At 43.8% G+C, this 24,185-nt stretch overlaps 1 protein-coding gene across 1 annotated transcript in view; it reads right to left on the minus strand.

The window, feature by feature from the left end:
- Positions 1 to 13,174: 13,174 nt before the first annotated feature.
- The window catches only part of LOC104408456 (rho GTPase-activating protein 32-like), a gene marked incomplete at both ends in the record, with an annotated part of 57,753 nt that continues 46,742 nt past the window's right edge, over positions 13,175 to 24,185 (minus strand). Inside the window, 5 exons of the mRNA XM_010018068.1 lie at positions 13,175 to 13,256; positions 18,761 to 18,838; positions 19,798 to 19,920; positions 20,962 to 21,054; positions 23,114 to 23,251. Coding sequence (XP_010016370.1) covers positions 13,175 to 13,256; positions 18,761 to 18,838; positions 19,798 to 19,920; positions 20,962 to 21,054; positions 23,114 to 23,251 — 514 coding nt within the window. The remainder of the gene's footprint in view (positions 13,257 to 18,760; positions 18,839 to 19,797; positions 19,921 to 20,961; positions 21,055 to 23,113; positions 23,252 to 24,185) is intronic.

The following is a 24,185-nucleotide window of genomic DNA, read 5'->3' on the forward strand; positions in this document are numbered from 1 at the left end:
CCAAGCCGGTTGATTCTATGATTTTTCCAGCTTGGGAGCACCTCCAGGGAAACACGCGGGGCCAGTAGAGCCACGCTCCAGGTTATCCATAGCTTCCTTGTTCCTAAACTGCACCTTCACCCCCAAACCCACAGCAGAACCCTGCAGAGAGGGCTGCAGAGGTCAGGAGTACACCTGCGCCCTCCTTTGGGTGCAGGTCTCACTGCAAATCCTCAAATCCATGCTAAAAGGCACAGTGTCCAAACGGAAGGGAGGGATGCAGAGCATGCCTGGGCGCTCTGGGGGAGGCTGGTCCAGGCTTGCAGACCAGACTCACTGCACTTCAGGTGTCCATCCTGCTAACCTAATTACAGCACTAAAGAAATTACACCCCCTCCCACCCTGAGTGGCCATCAACGAGCAGTCTGTGGGGGCACTGATCAGATCAAAAAGAAAACCCCTCAATTAAAAACTCTCCAGGAGTTCTGCTCTTAAAACCAAAGGAAAACGACAAAGATCACTGTACAGTGACTTGGTTTACAGCCCAGCTCCAAACCCAGCACCAGCACAAAGCAGAACATGCCCTGACTTGACTTGACCATCACTTGCTCGGCCACCGCGCAGCAGGGACAAAAGCCAAGCTGGTCACCGGGCTCAGGAAACTTGGGACAAACCTTCCTGCCTTTTGCCTTACCTGCATTTATGTCATGCTTGAGGAATAAATACTGCTGCTGTTTGGTTTATCAATCTCAGTAATTGCTGTCACACACTTTAAAATGTGCACTCCCTGGAGGAGTTGGGCAACCTCAGGGTCAGAAGATTAAAGAGGAATCTGCTTCTGTTTATGCAGACATCTCGGTGATGAGGAGGGTAAAACTTGTTTCTTTTGGTGTTCACAGTTTCTCCTCAAGCAGATGGGTTATTTTCAAAATGGTTTGCTGACTCATATCTCCAAATATTGCCTATTCTCCAGCTGCTTATTATACTGGGATTTATTACTGGAAGTGTTTTGCTTGGACAACGATCACACTATCACATTACTTTTTTCCTTAGCAGCCAAGCATGACTCCTAAATCCAGTTCTGCATGTGCTTATGTATGATTCTGAATACAAACCCTTCTTCCTGATACAAACTCCCGTCCCAGGAATGTTCTTCCTCTCAGACCTATTGATAAAAGTTGGTGATATCCTAACACAAACAGGGAATGAACACCACAGAAGCAATGCTCTTCCAAATTGACATGCAAAAGGCACAGACAACAATTCAAGGTAGAAATACAAAGGTAGAAACCTTTGAAAACTGGTGCTTGAAGAGATACTTTACTACATGGTGTACACTGGCACACCTTTCCCCAACTGCACTTTGCTTCGTGTAAAAAAACAGTTAATGTTTGTTACAAAACATCTTTCTTTAAGGAATGAAACCTGAGGAACCAGAGATGCGGCTCTTCCACACCTGGAAACATCAATTCTGCCTTTGAGGAGCGTGTTCACATCACCACAGGGATGTGACTCCTCTGCTCAGAAGCTCACAGGCTTTGCCCTGGATAGTTTTAATCTATCCTGCAAAAGTTAGTTCAGATAGAAGTAGTGGGAAGGCAGAGAGCCTAAACCCTGTTATTAATATACCCTGTAGCTTCCTTCACTTTCTGGTTTTGCAGATTCAACTGCTGGAGGAAGCTTCAAACCATTATTAGAAGTTAGGCAGCCAGTATTTTTCAGTGCTGAGTCTTAGTCAGCTAGATTTATTATAGAATCACAGAATGGTTTGGTTTGGAAAGGACCTTATGATCATCCAGTTCCAAACCCCTGCCATGGGCAGGGATGCCTCACACTAGACCATGTCGACCAAGGCCCTGTCCAACCTGGCATCCTGCAATCAAATGCTCTCAAAACACGCAAAAAGAACCCCCAAATAAACAAACCCCCCTTCTTAAATAAAGGGGTTTGGGAAGAAACCAAGATTACAGATGAAAGCAAACTCAAGAGATTAAAGACACCCCAACAGAACAGCACAACATGCAATAGGCTGTCCTGGGACAACATCAAAGTGATTTGATTCAATTCACAGAGAGAGCTCACAGAAACCAGGCTGGACACAAAGGAATCACCTTGTCACAGAGCACCTGGACAATCAGATGATGATTTGTTCTTTTGGTGGACATAGCCACGGTCTGCCATGGCTGTCCAGGTCTGCAAGAAAAATAGGCCAAATATTGCATTTACAAAGGCAAACCTACAGTCAGCAATGAGGTAATACATAGCCAAGTGGGTAATAGAGGCCGTTTACTTGCGTTTCCTTAAGCAAAAGCAGTTCCCATGAGAACAAGACAAAGAATTTGCTGCAAGCTTCCCACTGCAGTTACAGGATTAAATGCTGAAGAAGAATGAGCACGCCATTGAGACAAGCTCCTAAATGAAATCCAGCAGATGAAACTTCAGATCAGCAAAGACTTGTGAACTAATCACAGAGCCAGGCTGATTCACGAGCTAGCAAAGCAAGTCCTAGAGTCCAGAGTAATGTTGTGAGCTGCCCTTTGCAGCTGTTGAATTCACTATTGGGGAGAAGGGAAGAAAAAGAGGGAGGAGGGAGAGGGATGGAGAGGCAGAGGGGCAGGAGTGCTCTTGCCTGGCTGCTGGAGGAGATCCATTTCTACATATTCACTTAAGGATCCTCCCCAACATACACCATAGCTGTGTCCAATTCAAGACCTTCTGAGAAAGCCAAACACAGGGATTTGCCAGTGTATAGTTTTTACAAGGGCAGGTAGGGATAGGACACGAGGAAATGGCTTTAAAGCTGTGGCTGCCCCATCCCTGGCAGTGTTCAATGCCAGGCTGGAAGGGGCTTGGGGTAACGTGGTCTAGTGGAAGGTGTCCCTGCCTGTGGCAGGGGATTGGAACTGGGTGAGCTTTAAGGTCCCTTCCAACACAAACCAGTCTGGGATTCTATGAAAATGTTTTTAAGCCACAACTTGGCTCCCACACTGATTTGCAGAATTATTCAGGAGGAAAGCACAGGAAAAGCAGAGCAGAACAAACCACCTTTTCCCATGATTTCCAAGCTCTTAGCATAAATGTGGAGTTTTGTTCAAGCCAACTATTATTAGAGTTAGGTCCTATTTCGACGGAGCTTGTGTGAAAGGAAAAAAACATCCAGTTTAAAAATAACAACCCCCCAACCTGAATAAGTGGAGAGCAGGCAGAGTGAGAAAGAAGCACAGAACATGTGAAAAGCAAGCTGGCCTTATTAATAGCACATCAGTGCCTCTAACCCCCCTGTGCTCAGCCAAGTTTTACCACTTTGCTTCCCAACCAGTCATCCTATTCTGGTAGACTCTCCACCAAAACTCTCCAAAGAGGTGAGGCATGAAAGATTCCATAACAGAAACATGAATATAGCTCTTTCTTACCTACACAATTCACAGAGCTATGTAATTATTGGTGAACTCATGCATACAGATCCATACACCACGCTTTCTTTTCCAATTATAATTCCTTCAGGAAACATGGCCAAGATTTGCCATAAAATTACCTGTAAAAACATGGGAAGCCGGAAGCCCACAGGTTCAGCTTCTTCAGAAAGCTTCAGTGGTGAGAGTGACCCCGCACAAGGAAGAAATCTACAGGGAATGCAGAAATTATACCTGTCTTGTCCTTCTATCTGTGTTTCCCTGGATTTGAGGAGACTCCAAGTGGTTTCCAATGCTCTGGTTACACCAGTAGTGCCTCCCAGTGGAGATGCAGGATGTGCTGACGGGAGATGTGGCAGAACTCTGCCACAACCTAAAGCTAGCAAGGGGACTCTTCTGGCCGTGCCTACACCACAACTGGGTCCTTAGGCGGGTATTTTTGGCTGTACCAGCTCTGGTGTGATCTTTTCCATACCCACAGCTGTGCATGAGTGCAAACCTGGCCTGGAGTTGGAGCCCGAGGTCACATTCACTGATGTTCACCACCTGGTCCTGTACACAGAAGCCCAAAGGAGCAATCACCTTGTTCAGTCTGCACTTGTGCAAGGCAATGCTCATGTGCAGTAACATGAGCACTGCCTGAAATGAGGAAGGCTCCATGCTTGCAGGTGGGAAGGCTCAGACAAGCCTTGTGCCAGATTAGAAAACTCTCTTTTTGCTTCAGCTACAAAAGATAGAAATGAAAGAGCAGAACCAAACTGTATACTCCTCTTCATCACTGCAGATGCCCTTTAGGCTTAGTCCAGACTCTCTCCTGGTCTTCCCCAAACTATGGATCTCCTGCCCTGCCAAGCTTCCTCTGCTTCTGACCCTGGACCCATCGGTAATCCCCAAATCCCTTCACTTCTACAGGAAACTCCAACCTCTCCAATCCAGGCCTCTTGTATCAACCAATTTACTCTCAAATACCTGAGAACCATCCAGACGTGTTTCCACAGCACCTAGGAAATGTTGCCAAAATACCTCGTTTGTTCACACTGCAAACACTACATTGACTACAAACATCAACAACAACTCCACAGAGTTTGTGGGTAAGAACCACAACCATGGTGCTTAAAAATCCTGCCAAAATGCATGCTTGGTTCTCACTCCTGCTGTCAGAAAGCACCTGCACTGGTAAAGGATTAAAGGATTAAGAAGGAAACAAAAAATACATTGACTTCCTAATGCTGTGTATCCTTAGGAACTGCTTTGAAATACTTCAAATTATTGCTCGCCCCTCACTTATACTAAGGTTTATTGATTTTATTTAGGTGGGCAGGAAGAGTATTTCAGATTTGCTGCTGAAGGCTGAATCCAAAAGCAAGTTGTACAGAAAAACATGTTCTCATAGGCAGAGGTTGCTCCAAGCCCTTCTTTCCAACCTGGCCTTGAATACTGCCAGGGATGGGGCAGCCACAGCTTCTCCAGGCAACCTGAGTTTTTAGTACCCAGGGCAGGACATAGATTGCTGCAGTTGGGATGCTCATCTTACCTACCCATGCTTCTGTGCCCAGTGAACACAGTATCTGTCATTTAGAGTTTTGATCACTTATCTGTTCCCAGCGCACAGGCTCAAGGGAGCTGTTCTCTCAAACTCATACTTCTCCAGCAGCATCACAGATTTTATGGTGTGACTTTCAGAGAGGACCAGATGAATCCTGTATATAGCAGCATTTCCACAGATCAGCCCACAGTCCTCGTCCCTTTCTAGCTCAGCCAAAAAATGGTAAAGAGGGAAAAAAGTGGGGGAAGAATCACTTTAAAGAAGGGAGGGAGAGCAAAGAGAAAGGAAGGGCTCCAAGGAAATGAAAAGCCAAGAGGAAAACACTGCTGCAGTTCTGATTTGTACAATTCTGTGCACGAATTTGAAGACCTGAAAAGACTAAAACCACTGCAATAGAACAGGTTAGAGTTGTGTTCAGTCACTGCTTCTCCTACAACCAGGTAATTACTGGAGCAATTCAGGTTAAATAAGCATTTTATCAGCATTTCTTGCACTGAAAGCAAGAACCAATTCAATGTAGTTATGGAAGATGAAGTTTGGCATTCCTAATGTATTCAAGATGCAAACTAACAGCAAAATTCTACTGCTAAATATATATAGATGTTTGGGTTTCTTCCCCAAAGCAAGCATCTAACATTTATTATGGGAGTAAAATAAAGCCCTTAAGTTTAAAAATAAATCCATCTTTGGTGACTTTAGAAAGTAACAATGGAAATACAGATGAGGATTTCAGCAGAGGCAGAGCTTTACACATAGGCAACCACAAGTTTTGCTGGCAGTTGAAATGCAATTAGAAAATATGCCTGCCACTTACCCAGCACTTCAAAATCACTGAATTGCACAAATATACGTCTCTTTAGTAACCTGAAATGTAAAACCAGCATCATAGACAGCAGGTCCTGAGTGAGTGCTGGCTGGCTGCCTTTATTGGCATCACTTCAGGAGCAAACAGCCACTAAGAACTTCATTTTACCTGCAGAACAGACTGGGCTGACCTCTGTGACAGGTAGTTAACCCTGCAAATGCATTGCAACCACAGTATGAAAGGACTGGATGAAACAGAGGGACATGAGAGGGCAACATGTTGCCTGAACACTTTGCAAGAAACACTCTGCCTTACTGTAAAACCCTGATCCAGCCCTCTGGAAAACAAAACTTACACAGTTTGCTACTCAGCCTCTCCTAAAATTCCACTTACATCTTCTTTCAAAGCACTTTGACCCAGGAAAACAGAAATCCAGATCTGATTTAACAAAACAAACCCAATTGAAATGTCTGTTGTCAAAGAACCCTCAATAACTGAGCCATCAAACTATAGGATTTAACCACATTTCTTTTCTCTCTTATTCAAGCAAGTTCTTTCCTCCAGAACATGGCCAAATGGGGTTTGGCACACTCTTTTATCTTTCTGAGACACAAATTGAAAGCCTGGGAAGAGAAGAACACTTTATATTTAGAAATCCAGCAGTTGCCGGGGGGAAGAAGGTAATTCATGATACACAGACCAAGAATCACATAGTCCTGATACTGCAGAGCACTTGCAATACAAGCCCAGTTATGTTCAGCATACTCTTAAGATTTGGATTCAGTGACTTGAACAAAATTATTTGTGGAAAACCTGCCTGTGAGAAGGTGGATTCTGAGAATCGGGCCTCGGCTCTTCTAGCCAACAGGTATGAACAGAAATAAAACGAATAATGAACTATTTCAACTACATCTAGCTTCTGTAACCAAACCTAGGGTGTTAGTAAATGGTTATTGCTATCACATACAGCGTTAGACTTGGTTAGGACACCAACGGGCTCTACCTGAGCTTGGCTGGGAGTAGTTCAGAGCCTCTGTAACATACGAAGAGCCTGGCTTTACACTATCCATCTCCAAATCTGCACATAAGTAAGGTCAGGTGGGAAGAAGGACAAGGGATAGACAGAAGGCAAGAGACAGGACAAAGTTAAAGTATCTCCTGGAATAAACTGCAGGAGGGTAATAATTTAATTTGTAGAGACAGCAGTTAGAGACAGTGCTAGAGAAATCATGAAATCCCAGCCTGGTTTGTGTTGGAAGGGACCTCAAAGCTCATCCAGCTCCAACCCCCTGCCCTGGGCAGGGACACCTTCCACTAGAGCAGGTTGCTCAGTGGAAGCCCCTGTGTTCAACCTGGCCTTGAACACTGCCAGGGATGGGGCAGCCCCAGCTTCTTTGGGCACCCTGTGCCAGCGCCTCAGCACCCTCACAGGGAAGAGCTTCTGCCCAAGAGCTCATCTCAATCTCCCCTCTGGCAGGTTAAAGCCATTCCCCTTGTCCTGTCCCTACAGGCCCTTGTCCAAAGTCTCTCTCCAGCCTTCTCCCAGAAAGTAACTTCCCCCTAATGCTGGCAAACTCTGAATAGGACCTTGGACCTTCCACACTTAATAAATACATAAATTATCTCCCTAAATCACTGGTACAACTATGACCTTTGGTGGACTGAAATGTTATAAACAGGAACCACAAGTGCAGACCACAGAGAAGAGCTGGGGCATGACTGGGATGTGGCACAGTCAGGCCACAGACAGGGACATGGCTGTCAAATTTACATGAAAAACAAGCAGAAGCACTAATAAGCATTATACCTTTGAGCAGAAAAAGTGTAGGTGCTTCAGGGTATTTCAACCAGAAGATTTCACTTCCTTCTTGCCAATGGCTTAAGGAGGAGGGTGACTGAATGCTAAGCTGTCAGACTGCAATAAATAACCAGGAACGGGGCTGTTCTTTGTTTTCATGTTAAAAAGGGCAAAAAGCCCAACCCTACCTTTATTGTATGAAGTTAACTGATACTGATCCTTAACAGGAATTGCATCATTGATGGGTTCAAGGAGCATGACTACAAAGGGTGGAAAAAACTAAGAAAAATCTGCTCTCTCTTCCTGTATCACAGAATCCCAGACTGGTTTGTGTTGGAAGGGACCTTAAAGCTCATCCAGTTCCAACCCCCTGCCACAGGCAGGGACACCTTCCACTAGAGCAGGTTGCTCAGTGGAAGATGTCATCTCAGCCTCTCCTCTGTCAGGGAGGGGAGTCATTCCCCCTTGTTCTGTCACTACATGTCCTTGTAAAAAGTCCTGCTCCAGCTTTCTTGTTGGCCCCTGTAAGCACTGGAAGATATATCTGAAATACAAACCCTGTTCTCCCCTTCCTCTCTGAAGTCTCTACCTTTTTGCCTGGAGAGCATTTGATAATGTTGGCACATGCTCAGGAAGAGGCTCCAAAACAAGATGTTTGCTGTCAAATAACATTCTTCTCCAGGAGGAAGCATCAGGAATGGGAACCATGTGCCTGTTTCCCATGTTACAAGGCTATCAGCACACAGTCTCCATGCCAACAGGCTGGAAGCATGCATATGCATGGAGAAAGTACATATATGTGTGTGTGTGTGTGTGTGTGTATATATATATGCATATTATATATTGGTTTTTATATCTTTCTCTCTCTAGAGTATTTGCATATCCAGTTTTAAGGCTGATGTATGAAATCCAAACAACATTCCAGGGGGAATCAATAAGTGTAAATGAGACCTTTACTGTAGAAAAAGGTACATCTATGAAAACAGTCACTGATTTTACTCACACCAGATCATTACTATGAGCTTAGATGAGCACTAGCAGGATCTAAACAAGACCATGGCAATATGAAGCAGGATTCTCTGAATAAATAAGTCATGTAACAGCTTCACTTTGAGCACGGGGAGATGCTAAGCACAAATAGCACCTTCTGAGCTTAAGAAAATAAAGAAGAGAATCTTTGCGTCTAAGATCTTCAAGTTCTAACAAACTTCAGAATCACAGAATAGTTTTGGTAGGAAAGGACCGTAAGATCATCTGGCTCCAACCCCCCTGCCCATGGCAGGGACACCTCACACTAGACCATGTCACCCAAGGCTCTGTCCAACCTGGTCTTGAACACTGCCAGGGATGGGGCATTTATCACTTCTTTGGGCAACCTGTTCCAGTGCCTCACCACCCTCACAAGTGGTTAACAACAGTTAATTCCTCTCCATCACCCATTTTTATCACCTCTTTCTTTCAAACTGACATTTGGTTGCCTGGCGCTTAATTTCTTTCACTTCTGGTTTTATTAATTCAAAATGATCTTATCATCTCCTCCAGAAAAGAGTTAAAATAAGTTTCTTTGTTTCCCTCCTTTATGTCCAAAGAGCTTTTAAAAAGCAAGACTAAAGGTTTGGTTTCCCTAAATACCCTTCAAAGCACCTGGACCTGCAAGTACAGAAGAAAATAGTAATTTTTAGGAGATACAAAGAGAGAGACAGGGAGAGAAAGAGTGAAAGAAAGAAAAAGGAATCAGTGAGAACGTACAAGGGGGGAAGTAGCTCCAGGACGCTGGACGGGCTCCGTGGGCAGGGGAGACTGGGAAGGAGTAAGTGAAAAAGAAAGAAGAAAACAAAAAAGTTGGTTAAAACATGCACCCACTGAAATGGGTTCATTTCATACAAAGCTCAGCTAGGCTAGACACAACCACAGCCCCAATCCTCCAAGTTGTTTGGTGCTTTATTCCTTAAACGCTTTGGAAATTCCTTAGGATCCAACAACTCCCCAGCCAGTGTGTCCCAGCTCAAGAGAAGAACCCCAAACACATTGCATGTCTGAACTTCTAGCAAGGGAGGGAAGTATGGGATTCCTCTGTGTTACTTCCACCCTCTGCTGAGCATGTGCTTATAGTTAAGCCCATGTTTAAGTACCTTGTGGAGTCAGAAGCAGGGCTGGAAGATATGAAGCTTCTTTGTCCAGATGGACAATGCCAACCACTTCCACAAGAAAACAACACCCAGATTTGTAAATGTGTATTTTGTGTGGTTTGGTTCCTTACATATTCAGCTTTCCTCTATTTTAATATCTTTTTTTATCTTTAATATGCTTTATCTTGCTGTGCATTCCATGCAAAAAGATAACAGTGGCACAGATCTGTGTTTTCCTATTATCAAAAGGCCTTCTTCCTGAAAATCATTACTTGCAGAGGAGACAGAGACTTAGTTTTGTATCATAAGAGTAGATTTACCTGTTATATCCAAATTAAATGAATGGATGAGACAGGAATTTGGCCAGAGCTGCTGGGGTTATTCATTCTTTTGTCCTAAGCAAGACTGAAGAAGCTACAGATATCCAGGATTATGAGGAAGAACAGACTAATACATAGCTGCGACATGCTGTCTGGGACTGTGAGCTATGCCAAGATGATGAGTGGGGACAAGATGAATACACACATGGACACATCGTTCCCAGAAAAGACCAACCAGAGATGGACAGAAGGGAATGAGCAGAGTAAAAACAGCCACATGCTACAGGCAATTCCCTAATGTTCACTCAGAAGGAAAAAACAAAAGAGCTTTTTTTTCTACTAATGAATATTGAAGAGATTCACTTCTCATCGAGTATCTGAAATTCAAATGCAACCTTTATCCTGGATCTCTTCAAAAACCTTTATAAATATGAGCTGCTTCCATCTATTCTACTACTGAAATTGACAGTAAATGGGATTAGGTCTGAAATATCAGCTATCAATTCAATATCATAATTTAGGCTAAGAAGTTATCATTACAGTCCACAGGCAAAGAAAATATTGCTTCTAAAAGCAGAGTTTGCACTTAAACCCAACCTTCCCCTCCCATTCCCTGCATCTCATTTCCATTTGAACTTCAGTCATTATTTGCACTGTGTTACAGATCACTGCAGTAGTTTATGGTTCTATTAAAATGCTGTCCCCATCGCTTCTGCAAATCAAACCCTCTCATTATAAATCATAATAAAAACACAGGGCAGGAAGTTCTTCGCTTTCCATCTGCTTTTCATTAGATTCCTCAACCCAGCCAAGCCTACGGACAACTAAACAGCACAAGGAGTTCTATGTTTGTAAATTCCTTCATGGCAAAGAGCTTTCCGCTGCACATACAAAATGTCCTACACATCTGGATGAAAGAAAATAAAGCTTGCATGTCATAAGTATCTCTTATCAAGCCCAAATCACATTAATTCTAGATGAAATACTCTGCTAATGATGAGTAAGGACAAAAGCTCCAAGCGGTTCCTTTTAGAAAAGTCTCTTATTCCTTGGGAAAAGCCAATCAGCTGTTTTAAATATAGTTAAAGAGAGAAAAATCATGGATGTGGACATCTAAGTGTGTGAGAACTACTGTATATGTTTAAGCCATAGATTAGAATATACCAAATGCACGGAATATGGGGGAGGAAAACACAAGCTCTTCCGTGCTATCCCAGCAATGCAATTCCTAGCGAGACTCTGGAAAGATCCCACTTCCCAGCAGTGCTATTTAAGCTGCTCAGGGTGCTCCAGCAGTTCATTTCTGCCCCATGCCAAACTCTGTAGCACCCACGGAAAACTCTTCTAAGACTTCTGCCTCCACCATACAAGCGCTGTTACTTCCCAAGCTGGGAAACATGGAAAGCATAGTGCTACGAAGAAATGGTATCATCAATTCTGTGTACAAAGGGAGAGCAGAGCAGGACCGCAGAACCAGTGTCAACATTCCTTTTAGCAATCCTTACATCTGAAAGCTCATTAGTGTTCCACTAGAGTGGACTCTTGCCTTTAATTGTATGCCCAGAACAACTACCAGGGAAGGTCAATAGGGACAGCCTCATGACTTGGTGATATCTTTCCACTTATTATTTCTAATAGGAGATGGGCTTTTGGCATCAACTTTGTAACAGCCATTTCCCAGGGCTGAAAGAGGAAATCCACCACCATGTGTGTTGCTGAAGCCAAATAGGATCTATTAATCCATGCTGCTTCATTATCTCTCATTAAAGCCTAGCAAGCAACTAGTCACTAGCAGCTCATGACACTTCATTGCCTGAGTCATATTTAATAACAAACACTTTGCTTATGATTGTATTGATCAGCCTGGCCTGTGTTTAGATTTCAAGCTGCTCTTGTCCACACGCTTCAGCAGGGAGAGCACAGAGAAGTGGCTGATCACAGTACTGAGAGATCAACTTCAAACAACGAAAGGCAGATACTGGATTTATGGAATGACCACCTGCTGCAGTGCTTTGGATTGCTTTGAATTCTCCATGACACTGATTCCAACTAATCCATTTGCATGTTCCTAGGAATAACAAAGGCCTGCAATACCAAAGGCTGAGGACACGATTTCCCTAAGCTGTCAGCTCTTTGAAGCATGTAGATTCATGCAGTGCACTGATGGCTTTTTACCAGTGAACCATAAGTTCCAAGCTGTAACACAAGATCTGATAAAACATATTTCCCTTAGCAAAAGCCAAACTTTTGAATCACATCTATTTGTTTTAAAATATCAATTCAGCAATCTTAGAAAATAAGGAACATCATTAAAATAGATGAAAAGAACACCAGTTAACCATCTCTCCCCAGATCAACTTGCCAGCTGCATAACATTTTAAGAAAGATCAGCAATTTCAAACTGCTTCTTTTGATACAAAAGATACATAGATCTATCTTCATATATAGATTTTCTTCTTTTACATCAGAAGAACAAAAGCTTCACCACCAGTACATTCTGCAGAGAACTCAATTACGCCAGCACATTTACCTGCAATCACTTCCAGTGTATGCTGGGATGACCACAGAATAGATCCAAGGTCTCATTTTCTATTTATTTTCCCTTTCCTCAGCAAAGCTGGGTATTAATTTTCCCAGATTTCACACAATATAGAAGGCAGTAGGAAGTAGACGGAGTCATATACCCAGAGCAGAAGCGATTAGGATTCTAAGTTCTGTTAAATCTGACCTTCCCCATCAATCCTCAAACAGAAGGAAGCTTTCAGCATCTAATTAATCTATTCCATCTAAGTCAGCAGAAACATTTTTGAGTCACCTGTACGCTGTATGAAAATAACCTAACAGACAACACTTTCTGGACACCAAGAACCAGCATGTCGCATGGAATCACTGCTTACAGATTGATAAACGTATATAAGTTCTTACAAGCTTAAAATCCTTCAAACCATGCAGGAGATGGACATTGATAGGAGCTTACAAAACACTGCAGATGAAAGACATTCACCAGTGGGAACTACACAGAGAGAGGGAACGTGTGGATGAGTGACACATAGAAAGGATAACATGGTACGTACAAAGAATGATCGACACAGAGAGTGTAACATGGTGTGTATGTATAAAGGAGATATTAAACATGGAACACCAAAAATATCATTTCACTTATCATAAACCCAAACACACATACCTGGTTTTGGCACAGAATTGGTCACGGACTGAGGAACTTTGTCGTTAATTAGTTCAACACACTCACTAGGGAAAAATCCAACCTGTAGCAAAAACACAAAGAGAGGCACAGTACTGAGTGTGGTGGGTTTAACGTCTGACCTGTTAAACCAGCAACTGGTAAACACTGTCCTTCATCTCTGATGCTCCAAAACATGACCCAACATAAAATGACCAGCCTGAGAGAAGTATTTTTTCAAAGTGATGCAGTTAAAAATTCTACAAACCAAACAGTTCTCTAAAATCCTGGTGTGAGTCTGTTTTCTAAGCCTGGTTCACAGGACAGATATTCCACTTGCAACAGAGAGGGGAGAGAACAAGTGTGCTACACACCCCTAAAGCTCAAGTGGAGCTTGAGAGAGACGGAAGGACTTTTGCTGGGTTTCCTGCACTGCATGTACGTACCATGAAATTTAAGGAAGAGCTCTTAGCAGCTCAATCATCTGTACTCAAACCACACCAACACCTGTTTTCACTGCTAAAATACCATATTCACGAGCACTTTAGCATTTTATTCCTTTAGAAAACTGAAATCCAATATGGTTCAATATATTTGCCTGTCTGTGTAGTCCCATTACAGAAAAAAAGGCATATTCTCCTGTGCTAAGTTAGGAGAAGACACACTGAATGCACAAAGCTCTCTATCATGCCCTCGCCTTACTGCACACGCTTGGTCTGATGAGCTAATGGGGTGATTAAATATACTACTAAAGCATCCCAAGTAAGTGTGCTTCACAGAATCACAGAATCATAGAATGAGTCGGGTTGGAAGGGGCAGTAAGATTTCAACCCCCTGCGATGGGCAGGGATGCCTCACACTATACCGTGTTGCCCAAGGCCCTGAGAACAGATGTAATAAAATACACAATGAGTTCTACATTTGTAAGAAAGAACCCAGACATTTGACTGAACATCAGTGGTTTTAGAGCGTGATATAGCAAAACCACCTCTAACAAGAGCCAGAATTCCTGATGTGCATCTGAACATGGATAAGCCAGTGCAACCGTTGTGCCTCAGTTTCCCTGTCGCCAAAGGACAGGGGAGAAAAGTGCCACATATCCATTACTGAAAACTGATCTGAGGAACAGCTGATGAACATACCACACGAGCTCCTTAACCATACCCACTACTTTCAAATGTTCATTCGTAGTGTTCCTGCACTGACCCTTATCACGGCAGCTTTCCCTGCATCCCTAACTCAGAAATGCCAGAGAGACTGTCTAAACTAGTGCAAAGTTTAAAGACTGGAGTGTGGCGAGGATCTTAATGCTCTGATGAAATAGGATGTGCCAGCAGGAATCCCATGCCACTCAACAATCTCCATATCTGGGGAGAAATGATTCCATAGAATCCTAGAATCCCAGACTGGTTTGGGTTGAAGGGACTTTAAAGCTCATCCAGCTCCAACCCCCTGCCACGGGCAGGGACACCTTCCACTAGAGCAGGTTGCTCCAAGCCCCTGTGTCCAACCTGGCCTTGAACACTGCCAGGGATGGGGCAGACACAGCTTCTCTGGGCAAATATACTTAAATTCTATGATTTTTAAATACTTTACTATAGCTTAGGGCCTCACTTGGACATTTCCTGCGCAAGAGATGAAGGAGACAATATTTATGCTAGGAAAAATATAGATATCCAGTGGAAGTCTGAGCCCATAACACAAATGATACATTTGGGAGACCGTGAAAAATAGTGGATCTAAATCCAGCCCCAAATCCTATCCTGTAATCAAAAGCTCATTTGCCTTTGATTGGTAACATAATGTTTTTCCTGTTAGCAATATAAAATGCTAAACATGAATTTTGAAAGGGAAGGAGACCTTTTATGTCATTACTTTTACATATCTTAGAACCATTCCCAAATAAAACACTGTACTGTTCTCACAGCATCATTTTTGCCACGTTCCCAACTAATAATTATAATGTATTTTTCAGGGAAGGAGAATTTTCCCTCATGCTGGTGTTGACAAGCTCTCTGATGTTAATTCCCTGGTAATAGTTCTCATGGCTTACATCTTCTGACTTATTTATTCCAACTTTTCTTTCAAGATCCCCAAGAGATCATCTTCAGGGTCATAACCTGTTACTTGTGCCTCATTCCCACCCATTTAAAAGATGCTGCTTTTCCTCCCTTGCAAAGTTTTCCCTGATTTTGTATAAATAAAGGAGTTTAGCCCAAGAGTTAATCTTAACAGATGTAGCAAAGCACTGTTAGAGCCTGAGCCAGGATTAAAGGATTTGGCAACATCCGAAAATTAATAGCAAGGGAAGGATATATTTAGATCAATACAAGGTCATCTGAAGGTTAAAAAATCACCACACACCTTAACCAAAGGAGGAAAGCACAGGCTACTGCTTCACTCCTGGCCAGTCCAAGGCAGAACATGTCCCTTTTTGGGAATTTCATTCAGGCTTAAATCCTGTGTTCAGGTTCAGCATGGAGCATAGTTTGAAAGCAAGGGCCACAACCAGTTCAAGCTCATGTAAGCTCAAGTGGTTACCAGAAAGTCCAATCCACTTGTGGTTACCACACTCCTGTGCAGTGTTTTGTGTCACCTCCAGCAGCAGTGCAACTAATGGAAGTGTAGCCCAAAGACAGAATTATCCAGAACATCAAAAGGCACTTGTGCATCAAAAAAGGGCCTGTCCCTCGTGATTCAGCTGCCTGAAACTGTGATTGAAAAGACAAAGCATGAAGAAAAAGAACAGAAGAACAAAGAGGGCTGGAAGGCTGTTAGTGTGGAGGTGGCTGCAATTTAGGTAACAATCTGACAAGGAAAGCAGTGACTCACTAAGGGCATTTGAAACGAAAAAGGCTTGAAGAAAAATGTCTTCAAAATCGTTTTACTTTAAGCAGAGAAAATGATAAGAAGCCCAGTGGGCTGTTTCATTCACAGTGGCTTAAGTGTCTTGCAAGGCAGTCATTAGATCAGGTAGTGGGAGAAAAGGACCTGCAGCTCTAACAGGGAATTGGAGGATAACAGGAATGGTGATTCATCCCTGCAGGATAGCTCTAGCTGGCACAGAATAAATTGACTTCCATGAGGAATCAAAGCTGCAGCTCATATTGAACACACTTGTAACCTATTGGATCTGCTTTCCTGATGACATCAGCAGAGCTGCCTCTTGTTCATCTGCCCACCACAGAGAAAGCCTTTATTCACTCCAATAGCTGGGAGGACGTGCAGAAATGACCATACTTCTGCCCAGACATAACCATGTCACAGCTGGTTTAAATGCACACAACCAAGTAAGCTCTTTTCAGCCACAAAGTCATGTTTTTCCACATTGGGCAAAGCCTTGCTCACCTCTGTCAAGGTATGATTTACACTGTAAGCTGTGGCCATTGCATTAAACCTTGCTCCTCTCTGAGCACAGAGCAAAAACCTGAGAAGTAACATGAACAAACTGGCCAAACATTTGGTCTTCGGGCCTCCTCCTTTTCTCTGCTCTCAGAATCACAACTCTCTGGCAAGACAGTGCTTGTTGCTTTATTTTATCCACTAAAATGACTGGATCAACTGATTGCTATCACCCTATCACCTTCTGTTCCTCTGCGGGAACAGAATTGTTTGCCTATAACAAATGCTTCCAAGGCTGCACAGCTTCATCAAAACCTGTAACTATAACAACATTCTTCACCTATACATTCATCAGGAACAGTCTGGTACTGAACAGTAACACATCCTTAAGTCTGGCATACCAACACCAGAGAGAAATCTCCTTTCTCCGAATTCTCACTGCAGCAGTTAGCATGGTCAAAAATCTCCTGTTATACCAGGGAAGTGTAACTTTTCCTGTACACTCACAGCTTATGGGCCTTAAACTAAAAATCCCTCTCCCTCTTCGTACCACGCTGGAACTGGCATCTCTTGGTAGCTGATTTCATGGAAATGAAAAGCTCTGACACGTCCTGTTCAAAGAAATGACAAAAACTATCAACTCACAGGAAAAATGCACCTCTCTGCAAATCAGATCCATGGTGTGTGAAGAAATATGTTATGTAGTAATAACTGAGTTTGCATAGCTGATGAAATTACTGCCTGTCAGCCAAGATACAGCTGCTGAAAACCACCTCTGCTCTAAGCAGCCTTACTTGGCAATCAGGGGGAGCAGAAAGCACCCAGATGGTTTGTTATCTACCTCAGCCGACAGGCAGGAACTTCTCAAAACACACAATGCAAACACATCCTGCGAGCTACTGAAACATGTATTACAGCTGCTGTGTTTCCAGTGGTGGGGTTCGGTGGCCATGATCGGACTCACATGGTGAAAGACCCTTGCTTATAATTTAAGACACAAGATTATTCCACCCCTGGTTTTCTGTTAAGACAGAATATGGTGTTCTACCTCTGCAGCTGCTTGGATCTGTTGTGTCAGTAGGCTGACTGTGCATGGATACAGACAAACCCCTCTTCAAGTGGTTTGCTGATCCAACCTTTATGCTGGGAAAGCACTCTAGGATTGCTCTGATCTGAGAGACAGAAGGCAGTGACATGTTGCACAGGTTGCTCCTTGTGTCTTTAATCACCAGCAGTTTTCTTTGTCATGATTTCAGCCAGCCTGATGGCAAGCAAAGAGCTTGCACTGAAGAATGGAGGCCATGATGCTGCTGCGAGGGCTGGAGCAGCTCTGCTCTGGAGCCAGGCTGAGAGAGCTGGGCTGGGGCAGCTGGAGAAGAGAAGGCTCCTGAAGGGGACACCTTAGAGCAGCTCCAGTGCCTAAAGGGGCTCCAGGAAACCTGGAGAGGGGCTTTGGACAAGGGATGGAGGGACAAGACAAGGGGAATGGCTTGAACCTGCCAGAGGGGAGATTGAGATGAGCTCTGGGGCAGAAGCTCTTCCCTGTGAGGGTGCTGAGGCGCTGGCACAGGGTGCCCAGAGAAGCTGTGGCTGCCCCATCCCTGGCAGTGTTCAAGGCCAGGTTGGACACAGGGGCTTGGAGCAACCTGCTCTAGTGGAAGGTTTTGTTTTGTAAACAGAGACTTTTGTCTTTTACTTTTTTAAGTTCCTGATGAGAAAATCCAAGCTAGGGAATAAAACTCTTTTGGCAGAGCAGTGCCCCTTCGACACAAAACTTTTGGTACCTAATTCCCAGGTATGTTTAGGATCTCTTGAAAATGAAGTCTAATTCTCTCTGCTGTAACACTTGTAGAGACCAGTAATGCTAAGACTATACAATAAATGCAGACATGAAAGCACAGGTTAGTTGGGTGGCTTGTCAAAGTCAGTGGCAGTGTCTTACCACCTGGCTTGCTCTGAATCCTCGATGTTCTGCCTGATCTAGTTTTAGATAGTGGAAGGAACGAGATGATTTGAATAACAGCTGCCATGGAGGGGTTATCAGCTTCCACTAACATCAGCTGTCCAAAGGGTCATGGCTGTCCCTAGCTCAAACAGGCAGGAAGTCCAGAGAGAAAGAAGAAGTCCTCTTACACATTCACAGGGACACTGCTCACATCCTGTGCAGGCACAGCAGTCCCATAAACACACTGCTGAGTTTCCTGCCTTCAATGAAGTTGCACTATCATGTCTGATGCTTGTGTCTACCTGAAATCCATGTTTGCCTCTCCACCATGTGGTCAGCTCCTTTGGTGGCATATCAATAACAGACACGATGTCTCCCACCTGTAAAAGAATGGCCACATCAATCACAACCTGCATTTCAAAGCACAGTTCAAATAACTGCATTTTTCAACACTGCAAAAACTGTTCAACTTGTGAGCAACTGCAAAAATGTCAATCTTGAGGCATCTGCCTTTGTAAAATCAAAATGTGAGGTAGAAGAGTGACTGCATCTGAATATGAATAAAGCCCTGGCAGCACCAGACTAGCACTATGATCTTCCCTTCCTGTGCCGCATGCTAAGAATGTGATCACAAACACTCCTTTGGGCACTACCTGTTTCCCTTGACACTTTTTTGTACACCACCATGAATGCTCCATTGATAGTACCACTGCACATGAACAATCAGAGCATGAAATGCTGCCTTCTGGGTAGAATGGACAAGAGAGAGACACTCAAAGACTTCCAGGGTCTGATCTCCCAGATCTTTGCTCCCACAGCAGCTCCTACTCTGCATCAAGCAAGATTTTCAGAGCAGCTTTAGATTATCACATTCTTCAAGTATCAAATTCTTTAACAGTCTGGTTCTTTACTTTTCATGGGAGCAGAAGCTCTTGAAAATGGGTTAGGCATGGACTTGCCAACAGGAACACAGGCTGTGTAAACTGGCCTGTGATGAATTAACTTGGCATGTGTCCTCACACACATATGTGGACAGAGACAACATACTTTTAATACCCTGTGCAGCATGAGCTGCTGCTCAGACCAGGCTGTAGTACTTGGCAACATCTGTGTAATCAGGAGATACTAATGCCAAGTAAAGCTGTATTTTACAGATGACTGATCTCCTCCCTGTATCTAACCCATTGCAAATCGAGTATTTAACTGAATCTTCTAAGCTTCACCTCACAAAACATTCTGGATGTGTCTGAATATATTCCTGATGTGCACACACACACACAGACACTCACGTTACACTCTGCTACATATGACAACAAGGAATGTAAGTTCTTTTATTTACCTCAAAGGACAGTTCATCTGCTGCTTGAGCAATATATCTCTTAATAACATGGGCAGCAGCAATAGCAGGAACATTAATGGATGATTCCTCGTGGACTAGCAGGTGATTCCCCTTGTTATCAATCTGAAATAAAGAGCACAGGAGACTGTGAGGCATCTGGGGACAAGTGAGGAGGCATTTTAGCAATGCTCATCTACATGGCAGGGGCTTCAAGCTGATTCCCAGCAACAGCACAGCTTGAGGGCCCCCTGAGGAGAGCAGCACACACAGAGCAGGGCACAGCACACACGGGCAGGGCGAGGGAGAACAACCCAGGAAGAGTATTTCAGGGCGAGGAGGATATCAGCAGGGAAAATTGCAGGAAAATGCACTCAGAATCCTTATTACAACTATTTAAACCTGAATTGCAACAGTCTAATAATAGGTGTTTCTATTCCTGGTGTGCAGCAATACCTTCAGGCAATGGAAAGACACACCTATCTCCATAAGACTAATCAGCAACAGCACTGCTGACACAGACAGGGGCCCTTCATCTCTTAGCCCCAGTCTTTCCTGTACTCCTTGCCCAAGAAGGTCTGTTGTTTGAGGTGGCAGAAGACCATTAGCAGAGAAACAAAAGCTACAATTCACAATATACAAAGAGCACCAGTTTAACCAACAGTAAATGGAAGCCGATTTTATTGTTTCTGTAGCCATCACCAGGGAAATTAAAATAAAGAGAGCAGGCAAACACCACAACTGAGACAGCTCCAATAGCTTTTGCCACACTTGCAGTATTGCCTTGCCAAAAAGGAGGGTAAGAATGCATGTGCTTTCTGCAACCTGTTCCTCAGGGACTATTCCAGACAGTCCACTGCCAAGTTAATGCTTCTCTGGAATTGCCACCTCCTTTTATTCGTATTAGCAGAATGATATGTCTTTGGGTGACAAAATCCAAGAAGGAGTGGGGAAAAAGCTCCTATATTAACACTGGATCTGATTCTATTTGTTCTAGACGTTGTGGCCACTTATATGCTGGTAACAGAGGAGTAAAGCTTTTAGGATAGCGTTTCAGTGACACAAATAGGTCTGGAAGGATTATGCCTCTTTCTGGAAAGGCAAGAGAGCACATTTGTGGCTTGCTAAGGTCAGGAAACAAAGAACAACCTAAGCTTCAGCCCATACCTCCATCCATGTGAGAGCAGGCCCACAGTTTATCTTGTTGCCTGCGATGGCAGAGAGACGTGACAGGTAAGCCATCAGCATCTGGGTGACAAGCTGGGACAGAAAGAAACAAGACACAGAGTTTTTCTGTTAATACACCAGTTTGGAAAGACTTCTTCAGACTTAGAGAGAGACCATAAATTATCCATTGTCATAAAAGAGGTATATTCCCCTTTGCAAGGAAATCTGTCATTGGAAGGACAGCAGACTACATACGGTGTTACAATGATTACACACCAGAAAAACAGGGTAAACCAGCAGGTCTCTGTGAAAGTGATAGTTATTTTTATAAGATACGTAGATTTCTGTAATCTCCCTTGTCAAGACACCTGAAACCTAAAGCCTTCTTCTCATCATGAATCTCACACCAAACAAAACAGATGGACATCAAACACAGCTCAGAACCATTTAGCACAACAAAACCCACTATGTCCACCCACTTGCAAACCCTTAGAAATGTGGCAGCTCAGCCCGACCCCTTGGTGAAAGAGGGATATTTCCAATAGTAGAAGAGGGGGTTAAAAATACACTTGGCAACGTCTCTTCTGTAATAGGAAGCTTGCTTTAGTTAAAGAGAAGCTGGGGAAGACCTTCCAAAGCTTCATAGTGTTATAAAGCATGTCTATAAAGCAGCCCAGAGTTGGTATGAGTGTTTAAAACATTGATCTCTTCAAACATCTGTTCAAACGTGGTCAATTCAGAGTGAAAAATACCGTACAAGATGCCACACAGCTGCAGAATTCCATTTCAGAGCAGTAGAGGTGTTCAATACCTTTACATTTTCTGTGCTTAGAGATAATTTTCAGGCTCATACTATAAAGTGCATATTAAATCAGTTGTACAAATAAAGATGCAAGAGATAGGAATGCCTAAAATAGAATTTAAAACAATAAACCCAGGAATTCATTCCCCTGAATATTGCTGCTTCTGCTGAATTTAAGAGACTAGAAACTAAATTCTCTACAGGAACAGTCTGCATTAAGCCAAAGCAACTAATAAACCAGATGTTCTGACGAGCAACGGGACCGCATTACCAACTTCCCATATTCAGTGGCCCTGCAGACTCTAGTGGGTACTGATTTCAGCCACTGCCTATTGCTCAAAAGCAATCGATCCTCACCAGCTCTGTGCTGAAAGAACACACATTCTGATTTACAGTTCCTGGATGGATTCTTCTTTGAATGGCCTCGATTTCCCCATTTCCTTTTTCAGCTCTGCATCTTGTGGGCAGGCAACATCAGCCTTCCCACACAGCATGTCAGGATTGTCCCATCCTTGTGCTTGATGGCAGTGGGCAAATATTCAACTACAGGTCTCTGAGCTAAGTGACCTGTGCAATGAAGAAAGGGGCACTGTCCATCACTGCATAACACCCTCCTCCTGCAGCCAGACAGGCAGAATGGGTTTGTCATGCTCCACTGGCTCAGATAACCTCTGTGGCCATGTATTACATTGCCTCCCTCTCCACATTTTCTGACATGATGCAGTCAAGATGCACCTGCTACTTCCCAGAAGATTATTTTGGACATGAATGAATCTCTGAGTTATCAACAGGCTTATGAAGCCAAAGGAATTCCAGCTCACTGTATTCCAGGTGAGGACAGTATGTCAAAAAATGAAAAATACCTCTTATTCATTTAGGGAAAACCCCCACTTTTAAGCTTTTTAAAGAGCATTTAAGTAATGCACTAATGCAAATGCTTCAGTAATTTTCAGCCCATAGATACAAATCTAGCACTGCAAATGGTAGTCCCCTTGCAGTGCCACAGCCCTGGCATGGCATGATTTCCTGGGAATGTCAAGTTGCTAACATTAAGTCACAAACAATCAAAGGTGTAACAACATTCTGATCTAAGGTACTGACTGGACAGCTTCTTTCTTGACACTCTCAGTATCCATGTTTAGCAGCACATTAATCCTCATGAACTTGCAGGGCATTTCCCTTTAGACCACTGAAATTCAGGGTGGAAAACACGTACTTCTTACATCTTCTTACTCATAATCAATGTCCAAACCTAACCCAGGCCATGTTAAAACTATTTTTCATGTGAAAAAGTAGTTTTAAGCTCTCTCTTCCAAGCCCTTGATGGTGACTGTGCTTTAAGGAATTCACCTCTGGGTTGTCCTTCAGGGCATCAGAGCGGGGTAGCTCGGAGAGCTGGGAGAAGCGCCGGTCATAAATACACAGGTGAAGGTGTTTGTCCAGGACTCGGAAATCTTCATAACTCCTCTTCACGATCCAGCTCCTCCCCTGCAGAAAGACAAGGGAGAAAAGAATCCCCCTGTTAGAAGCTCCTCACCCACTGGGGCTAGATGAAGAAAACAGAAGTGTGTGGAGATTCACAGAATCAGAGAATCAACCAGGTTGGAAAACACCTTGAAGATCATCGATTCCAACCGTTCCCCAGCACTGCCAAGGCCACCACTAACCCATGGTGCTGAGGCCTTGTCTACCCGGGGTGTGAACACTTCCAGGGATGGTGACTCCAGCGCTGCCCTGGGCAGCCTGTTCCAATGCCTGAGCACCCTTTGGGGAAGGAATTGTTCCTCAGCTCCATCTAAACCTCCCCTGGGGCAGCTTGAGGCCGTTTCCTCTTGTCCCATCCCTTGTTCCTTGGGAGCAGAGACCGGCCCCCTCCTGGCTCCATCCTCCTGTCAGGCACTTGCAGAGAGCGATCAGGTCCCCCCTGAGCCTTCTCTTCTCCACACTGAACCCCCAGGTCCCTCAGCCCTTCCTCATCACACTTGTGCTCCAGGCCCTGCTCCAGCTCCGGTGCCCTTCTCTGGCCCCGCTCCAGCACCTCAATGTCTCTCTTGGAGTGAGGGGCCCAGAGCTGAGCACAGGATTCTAGAAGCAGCAGACAGATCTGGTCACCCTTCTTCTCAAACATTTCAAATGATAGAAGTGCCATGGTAGCATGTTTGAATTTCTGGACAGCCATTCACGCTCAAATGTTCCTGCTTGAATGATTTAAGTGCGGGTTTGGATGTGGCTCAGCGTTACTGAGACCTATCCAAGCTTTTAACTTCCACTTGTCTCACAAGGATCTTGTAGCGTTTTCATACACAAGGTGTCTCTGCACAAATGTAAATGACAAAATGGTTGTACAGATAGCACGAAAATAGGTGCTACAGAGATAGAGGAATACACAACTGGGGAGCTGAAGGCTGAATAGAAGCTTGCA

This window comes from Nestor notabilis, unplaced genomic scaffold (genome assembly GCF_000696875.1).
Source record: "Nestor notabilis isolate BGI_N333 unplaced genomic scaffold, ASM69687v1 scaffold2927, whole genome shotgun sequence".
NCBI lineage: Eukaryota > Metazoa > Chordata > Aves > Psittaciformes > Psittacidae > Nestor > Nestor notabilis.